Source organism: Nicotiana tabacum, chromosome 20 (assembly GCF_000715075.1).
Source record: "Nicotiana tabacum cultivar K326 chromosome 20, ASM71507v2, whole genome shotgun sequence".
NCBI classification, from domain to species: domain Eukaryota; kingdom Viridiplantae; phylum Streptophyta; class Magnoliopsida; order Solanales; family Solanaceae; genus Nicotiana; species Nicotiana tabacum.
The window spans coordinates 25,095,959-25,105,417 of NC_134099.1; the positions used below are offsets into that span (position 1 = coordinate 25,095,959).

Consider the following 9,459-nt stretch of genomic DNA (forward strand, 5'->3'; position numbering starts at 1 on the left):
AGAGACAAACGCGACAAGAAACGTAGTTGCTATAGGATATCCTTTTAAAATAAGGACGAGATGAGCCTCGACAAAAAAATAAAGAAAAACGCACAAATTGCGGGGCCCTTGTTAAATATATATATGTTGAAGCATTCAGTCCCTAAGGTGGGTCGTTTAGCAAATCTCACGACCCTCCCGGAATAATAACGCGATAGCCTCTTTAAGCGCGCATTTAATAATTTTACCTTCTTAAATTCGGGTGCGCATTTATGTGACCCAAATCCAAATCTCGACGGATTCGAAATGTGTTTCTAATCACGGGTACATTGATTGTGACGTGGTTCGAGATGCATGTCCATGACGTCGCAAATTCCTTTTAAAAATAGAACGAGACGAGCCTCGACAAACAAAATGTACAAAGTTGTGGGGCCCTCTAGATGTATGTATATATTAAAGTATTTAGAATTCGGGATATGCCGTTTAACGAATTTTTACGACTTTCCCCAAAATAACAAGACGCTAGTTGCTTTAGGCGCGCCTTTAACAATTTATTTTCCTTAATTCGGGTGCACATTTATGTGACCCAAATCCAAATCTCAACCGAGTCGAGATATATCGATAACCACGGGTACATTGATGTAACGTGGTTCGAGATATGTTTTCACGACGTTGCAATTCTCGTAAAAATAATAATAATGACAAAAGCGGTTAAAAGATAAAATTTGCACATGGTTCATAATTGTATTTAAAATCAGATAAATAAGCCGAATATAACAGTTGAGCGACCGTGCTAGAACCACGGAACTCGGGAATGCCTAACACCTTCTCCCGGGTTAACAGAATTCCTTATCCGGATTTTTGGTACGCAGACTGTAATATAGAGTCATTCTTTTCCTCGATTCGGGATTAAAATTGGTGACTTGGGACACCCTAAATCTCCCAAGTGGCGACTCTGAAATAAATAACCCAATCCCGTTTCGATTGTCCTTTAATTGCTAAAACTCCCCTGCCCCCTCGCGGGTGCGGAAAAAGGAGGTGTGACAATTGGTATTGCAATCATTGCCATAAAATAAGCCCACATCGGTAATCCCCCTTAGATAACGTAATATGTGCTTGATTTTATTCCAATTTCTCCTTGAGCGGAGCTATATCTTGCTAAGACATTAACTGAAAAAGTTATGTCATGTCTTGTAGTCTTAGCAAGATATATTAGCGCACCAATTGCATTAAGATATGGTACTTTAGGACCAAGAAGCTCTTCATTATTTTCATGAGGTCGGAGTGGATCTTTATTTATATCGAGTAATCTCACAACCATCGGGGTACTTAATGGATGTGCTTTATCCGCATAGAAGCTCTTTAAAATCCTTTTAGTGTATGCTGATTGAAGGACAAAAATTCTATCTTTCATATATTCAATTTGTAGACCAAGACAAAATTTTGTATTTCCAAGATCTTTCATTTCAAATTCTTTCTTTAAACAGTCTACTACTTTAGGAAGCTCTCCGGGAGTTCTAATGATATTTGAATCATCAACATAGATGGCGATTATAACAAATTCAAATCCATATCCTTTTATAAGGACACAAGGACAAATTGAATTATTCTTATACCCTTCTTTCAACAAGTACTCTCTCGGACGATTATACCAAATGCGCCCTGATTGTTTCAATCCGTATAAGGATTTTTGAAGCTTTATTTAATAAATTTCTTGGAAACCTTAATATGCTCCAAGACAATTTAAATCTTTCAATGATATCCACTATACGCATATCAAGTTTTTCATATATTGCCAGATTAAAACCTGAAGTGATTATATCCACTATAAGAGAACATGTCTCCATATATTCAATGTGAGGATATTTACTAATTTTCTTGTGCCACAAGTCGTCTTTATGTCTATTGACTTGAACCTTTCGCATAATAACACATTTATACCTCAATTGACTTTATACTTTCAGGTGTTGGACTATCCGTCCAACTTCACATTTTTCAAGTGAAGTCAATTTCATTGCGTATTTTTTTATTTGGCCAATCTTTTATCCGTCCAAATTTCATGACAAATTTGATCTCAAGATCCTCGTCAATATTAATCATATTGAGCGCTACATTATATTAACAATATTGTCGACAATCATTTTATGTCGGTTTCATTATTACCCAATAACGACATAACTTATTGATATCTCTTTATTTTATTTTTTTCAGGTACCTGAGCCTCTCCCATGAGGTCTTATGAAGTGTTATGTCGTGGTGCTCTTCTAGGGCACTTGCCTCCTTATTATGACCATTTTGAATATTTGCCCCTCTCTTTCTTCAAGGTGTTTTATCTTTGGAACCGATTAGTCTGTTACACTTCATGCGTGCCATAGACTCTGTCCCTCATGGACTTTATTCTATTTGGAGCATTAGCAGCTGAAATATGACATTTAGCTTTGGGTCAGCAAATGCGTCTGGCAATAATTTGTAAATGAATTATCACTTGAACTTCAAGTTTATATTTTCTTGTGCGAGGATCTATATGTATTCATAATAATTCATTTCACGTATCACTTTCTTAGCTGCCCATTTTCTCCCCCTAATGTTAGAATCCCAACACATTTCTCAACCATCTTTGGGAACTCATCTTTGTGCATTTTGGTGGCATAATTAAATCATATAGCACATCCATATTTCTATATAGAAATTATTTGGTTCCTGACCCTGAACCGATTGTGATAGGGAGAAATTTTATAACTTGGCTAGATGCGTACAAGTGCTGCTGTATATTAAATAATAAATCTCATACCAAATTTCATTTTTGGGAGTTTTGTTCTCATAACCAATGATTTAGCTATAATTGGAGGCATACAATTTCTGCTAAATCAACTAGGATTTAAACCAGTATTATTAAGATAAATCATCATAATTTATATTCTGGAATTGTGCTCTAATAATTTGAGCAAGCAATCTTGCAAAAACCAAACTGCAAGTTGATAACAAATGCACATGTGACCATAAAATAGATGCATCTATTAAAATCATATAATAGTAAACGGTCCACATGGCAGGTGACTGGGCCCATATATATATATCACCTTTTATTCCTTCCACAAATCAAAGGATTCAATCCCAACCTTTAACTGGTATATCATGAGAATAAGCAGCACAAGAGAATTTTTGAAGAATCTTCTATTCTTCAATATATGTCAATGTAATTCTTAATTAATTTTTCACATCATAATTAAACCGAGACGGTCAACCTGTCATGCCAATTAATATTTGTTTTAGTAAACCTCTAGTTTACTTGTGGCATATGATTCCAGCATCATGCTTATATTTGTGTAGTACAAATAGAAAGAAGATCGGGTAGCCTTTCAAATTTACCCGGTATGATTATAGAAATATGAAGATATTCAATATTCCTTTCATTTATAGTCTCAATATGCCAATCACTTTGACTTATATATTTGAAACTCAAAAAGTTTCTTTTGAGACTTTACAATATCAATGTCATGAATAAGTTTATTCATCCGGGTAGTAACAAACTAGTTTTTCCGGAGTTCTTAACAACTTTTGTACAACAAGATCTTTTATCATATCATTCATATGTTAAATATCTCCTTCACGGAGAAAATTATATCATAATAAATTATCATGGTCAAAATCATCACAAGCAAAATCATTTCTTGCTTTAGTTTTGCCTTTAATAACTTTTATAAGGCATGACAAAATAATATTTGGCATATCACATGTACGCGACCAATGACATATTTCATGTAACCACACAATAATATTTATTCTCTTTATTTTACTCAAACCTCCCTTAGAGGTGAGTTGTGTGGTATTCATATAATCATGAATTGCATATCTTTATTCATTGCTTTTATCACATATTGCCACATTCAACTTTAGGAATGGGTTTGCATTCTTAATGCTTATCACAAGTCACATTCTCTTCAAGGAATGGATCATAATCAGCGACGTGCTTTATTATTTTCATACCAATTTGATGGTAAGCATTGCCTTCACATTTTGAAGGACTATTTTGAGAACCCTTATTGTTCTCCTTTTATAATCATAGTGATGATTATTATTATTTTGATATTTGGAACGCCCACGTTCATTGTTCAACTACTTGTCTTCATTGAAACTTATTATGCACTGTTATCACATTCACTTCAAAAATGGAGCAAATCAAGTGGGACAATTTTTATGTCTTTTCATGAAAAATATATAATTTTTCTTTAGTCATCATTATATCATCAATATGGTACATTGGGACTCAAACCCAATGTCTTACCAATATAAAGGCATGTTAGGCCATAATAAATTGGGACTCAAACCTAACTCTTATCATTATGGAGCATCAGGACTTGATCTCGATGTCTTATCCTCAATTAATGGCATAATAGGCTAAACAATATTGAGATTCATTCTCAAGCCTTAATTTCAATCACATGCCAAGAAAGTTATACACAACTAATTTGCAATTTAGCAAATCAAATTTGCTTTCTTAAATAAGTGTACAAATCTCAAATCAGCGTAAAGCTTTATTAATTATTTGTAGCATCTATATGAAATACAATTGTTTGTAGTCAGAATATTTCTTCTAAATTTAGAGTTTAAAAGGATCATAAAATCATTGTCATAATATTTATTGAGTCACTCTCAAAAATATTGTTGTTTTCGGGGTATACCCTACCTATTGGATTTGATTTAACGCCATGACTTTCCTGCACTCAATTCAACCAAGCAATTAGTGAATAAATTTATCAAAAGTACACCATATAGGTAACAACACATATATAGTACTAATACATAAATTCAGCATTTATATTACCTGAAAAGTGACATTATAGGTAACAACTTACCAGTTGTAGCTTGTGCATCATTCATATAAAATACTTAAAAATGGTAAGTCAGTAGCAAACATCAAGTAGGTCATGGATACTCAAAAATACCTCTTCTAGTAGTCATACTAATCATTGTTTGCTTTCAAATGATACGACCATAAATTATGAAGTATACTTTCTCAATAGCTGGTTTGTTTTCCAAACTTCAAAGAAGTAATTAATCAACCTAGATAAAGATGTGAAGTATTTCTTGTTTTCTTCAAGATGATTTATGCTCTTAATCAATATGACCAATTTTATTTTATTTTTTATTCTTTTTTTTTATACTATATGCAAGTGTAAAAATCCAAAAGGAAAAAAAATATTCATCCAAGTAAAAGAAAATGTTAAAAGCGGCAGGACAGATTGAAGATAGTTAACACATAAATATGCATAAGACAATTTATATAAAATATCCTTGGTTACCATGACATGCATCATATCAACAATTAACTGCTACTATGATTTTAACATACAAAACTTCGAAAATTTTTATTCCATTCATGTGATATAAAAGATGTGATATTAATATGTGCTTATGCAATACAGGTGTAGTAAGAAGTTGTGTGCATATGAGATTTTAAAGGAATAACAAGTATAAGATAATCATACCTTCTTACATTTCATTACTTACCATATGTAGTTTCTCTTTACATTTAACCATGTGATGATATGTATGGCTTCTAATTGTAATCTTTCTGGATGTAGGAAAAATTTTGTAGATATATATATACAATTGGGTAGAGACTTGTGCTGATAACGTGTTATGAAATAAATGCAATTTAGTAAAACATGAACAAGAAATAAAGACAATTTAGTAAAACATGAATAAGAAATAGAGATAGAGAGAAAGGAAAAGATTTTCTTCTTAAATTGTGTGTATTTTCTTATCTATTACAAAGCCTTTATATAGGCATGAAAAGTGAAGAAAATATGTCATGGAATATGTCATTGAACATAGAAAATATGTCATTGAATATGTCATTAACCATTTGAGAGAAAGATCATGGAGGAAGAATAGACATCCACCATATTTTGATTTTTATCATAACATGTATGTTATTATTGTATTGTTGTTAAGTTTTGGGACAGTTATCTTTAAACTTGTGTTGGAAAATTCCAACTACAACTTAACCTCAATTACTAGCTTGTATAGGTGAGAATGTCTTAGAAATTGACAACCAACAAGAGAGAGTTATGGAATTGTTTAAACTTGAATTAGTCCTAGTCATAAAATAAAACAAAAAACTCCAGACATTAAATAGGACTTTCCAATTGTGGAACTTGGGTCTTCTATGTGGATATATTCACTATCATATTTTTCTTTCAAAGACAAGTCTTCAATTGCGGAAGCATCCTTTTTCTATTTCTTTCTTGAAATACAAGGTCTCCAATTGTGAAAGCATCCTTTTGTCTTGACCATTTCGTCAAGAGTGGATGACTATACATTTTATGATTACGTGCATACAGGATAATAATTCTGAAAGACATGAGGACTATAAATAGTAAGATAATGAGTTACGTATTATAGAAGAAAATGGTCACAGAACACTCTCAATTATTGAACTATCAACAGCATGTGACGTGATTATTAAATAAAAATAATTTATATCTATACAGAGAAACTTTGCTGTTAAGCAAGATTAATCCAAATGGTGATTAAGTTTCAGTAGTGGCCTACCACTATCAAAGTTCAATGAAACATTCTAATTTCCCTTCTTTTGTTTTTCTCTAGTCAACTATGGTATCAAGAAAACAAAAGGAAGTTTCTTCCCAATCATTCTCTTTACTGTATTGAAAAATCAACTAAAATTTGTCTAATTGAAAATGACAATTGAGCTTTATGTAGCTTGCACTTGTGTTTCAGGAACTTTCTTCATGAAGTCGAGCCGGGCTTGTTTGTTTTGTTTAGGAGCTACAAGAATAAACAGACAATTTCCATCAGTACATAAGCTAGCTAATATAGTTACCAAATGTTCTAGAAACTCTTTCAGTTATGGATAGGGTATGCATTTACTCTACCTTTTTGGCCACTTTCATTATTTGATGCTAGGACAATAGATTTCCATTCCTCATAAGCATGTTTGTCCATACGTTTGCGCTTCTTGTAGGCTGATGACTGTAAAATGAAGGGCCTCAGAACTCCATAAAAGCCAACTCAAACTGAAATGTAATAACTTTAACTATACTGCTCATGCACAAAGTTTTGCAGCGATTGACTTGCATTTAGCCATGCTTTAGTTTATGGTAAAGGGGACAAACCAGTGACCAATCAAATCCATCATATTTTTTCTAATCGAGGGGTTCAAATAAGCATCTGTGTGGATTGCAACAGACACTATGTACGCAACAATTGTAGGGTTGCATCCCACCATCTATTCAATACATATGCACAGATGTTTTTACATCTGAGTTGAGAGCTTCAATGCTCCTTATTTATGTTGATTAGTGTTATGGAATGAATAACTAGTAGCAAAATCGAAGAGAGAGCTTATAATTTACATTATCCTCCTCAGATGAATAGCCACCATCTTCAACAGTCCTTTTTTCAGGTAATGCATCTAGCAACTCTGCATATGCAAATCACTGAGTTAAAGACCAAATATCATCATATGTATTGAAAAGGACTGAACCACATTTTGCTTGCACTGAAGTGAGGAACTTAATCAGCATGAGTTACCTCGGTTCCCCTTCACTGTCTTAGGATCTTTTTTCTCCTTTGATATACCAAAAACATCAAAACAAAGATCGCTCATCGAGGTAGAAACCTGTATTATGTCAAACATAATATTATTAGAATCATAGTATAGCAAACTGATAGCTTAAGTAAATAAATGATTAAGGAACCAAGGGAGCATAAGGCCCTACACTAGCAAATTCAGATTCTGATGTGCCACAAAGCTCAATTAACTTCATTTTGTCAACCTTGAGCTGCAAAACACAGACAAAGAAACAATGAGGCATTTTATACCAAATTATCATGCTGCTACAACCAGTACAAGAGAGCAAGACTGCCAATAAGTAAAAAGTAGACCAAACAAACCTTGTGCCTTTTTGCGCACAGATAGAATGCACCAGCAGTAAACACAGGTCGAGTGAAATCAGCACTTGACCTTCGAGAAGGTGGCAAGGATGCAAGAAACCGATCCTTGTACCTGAAAATAAACAATTTCAATCGTTCATTCACTATGAGAAGCCTAATTCTCTAAGTGCTTATACAAAAGCAGCTTATTCTTGTCCAATTTGGTTCACAAACATTCAATCAAATATCACAGGCAGTACAATTCTGTAAAACCATAAGTACAAAGTCGACAATCAAACTTACAATGATAGACCTTTACGAACAAAAGGAATGAGTCTGACACACCCAAACTGAATTCCCAGTTCTCTAATATCAAGCTTGTTTCTGCAAAGTTGAAGCAAAGAAACATTCACGTCAGCAAGAATCTAACACATAACAAAACACCATTTAGCTCCAAAAGACATGTACAGATTCACAAAAGGAAAGTGTAGACTGAAACAAAAGATTGACAACTTACTTCACTCCAATACCATTCTGCATTGAAATGAACGATCTGTTATAAGCCTTCTCAGACATCCCACTCAATTTTATTGCTGCCTGACGATCAAACACCATGTCCATCCTACATTTATCATCAAAACATCTTACAAAATGATACACACAAATATTACTCCTACTATACCACATTTCACAACTCATCAGCACATAAAATAATTTTTTTGTTCAGACCCAATAATGTTTCACAACTCGCTACAGAAATGCAAGGTAAGGCTGCATATATTAGACCCGATGCTGGTCCATCCTCCCGCACATATAGGGAGCTTAGTGGATCAGGCTACCATTTTTCTAATGTTGATGCAATACAATAAATAGACAGTTAATTTGCCTTATAAAACAAATAATTTAGCATTAAGACAAAATAAGTCAAAATAGAACAGAAGTTATACATTGCCCAGCTGATTCATCCATTGGTACTTTGACATCCAAAATCAACCCCCAAAAAAATTAATTGAAACACATATAGAGGATTCAACACAATTTTTGTTATTTTTATGTAGTACTATAAATCAACACAAAACTGATAAAGATCCTAATTTAATTGAAACACATATAGAGGATTCATAGAACCAATCCCTAAATTTACAAAATTGACCCAAACTAATTAGGAATCGACACACCATTAATTGACTCCCATTACCTAGAAGCAGCAATCTCTAGGCAAATTATAGCCTTGCATATCTCGCCCTGCAGAAAAGAATCAAATAGATTTTTGGTTAACATTGTTCCAAATTACATTCCAATCGAATAAATTTCTTCTTTCAAACGACCAATTCATAACATTAGTTACTTACGACGCCGATGACGGAGGAATCGAATTGGACATCAGCGAGACGACGGAGCTCGGCGGCTTTACGTACAATGTGCTTGGTTTCAGATAGACCGAGCTTTCGGGCAATGTCGGAAAGATCCATTTGATTTCGGGTTGGGGAATGAAAGGGAATCGGGGATTTCGGGTCGCATTTTGGAGGTTTTAAGGAGAGAAAGTGGACATGGCGGGAATGTTGAATTGGTTGTGTTTTG

At 33.7% G+C, this 9,459-nt stretch overlaps 1 protein-coding gene across 1 annotated transcript; it reads right to left on the reverse strand.

Annotated features, from left to right (window-relative positions):
- Positions 1–6,417: 6,417 nt before the first annotated feature.
- LOC107800430 (origin of replication complex subunit 6-like) lies at positions 6,418–9,459 on the reverse strand. Its single transcript, XM_016623598.2, has 10 exons — positions 9,231–9,459; positions 9,077–9,123; positions 8,396–8,500; positions 8,182–8,262; positions 7,900–8,011; positions 7,725–7,787; positions 7,537–7,624; positions 7,359–7,426; positions 6,879–6,975; positions 6,418–6,771 (listed from the first exon to the last, which is right to left on the reverse strand). The coding sequence occupies exons 1-10, from the start codon at positions 9,348–9,350 to the stop codon at positions 6,698–6,700; spliced, it is 855 nt and encodes a 284-aa protein (XP_016479084.1). The 5' UTR covers positions 9,351–9,459; the 3' UTR covers positions 6,418–6,697.

Coding starts and splice junctions, on each gene's coding strand:
- LOC107800430 (XM_016623598.2), bottom strand. CDS start 9,350: ATGGATCTTTCCGACATTGCCCGAAAGCTCGGTCTATCTGAAACCAAG. Junction 7,788..7,899: donor TGTGCGCAAAAAGGCACAAG/GTTTGTTTGGTC, acceptor TGTGTTTTGCAG/CTCAAGGTTGACAAAATGAA. Junction 7,427..7,536: donor GACAGTGAAGGGGAACCGAG/GTAACTCATGCT, acceptor TTGCATATGCAG/AGTTGCTAGATGCATTACCT.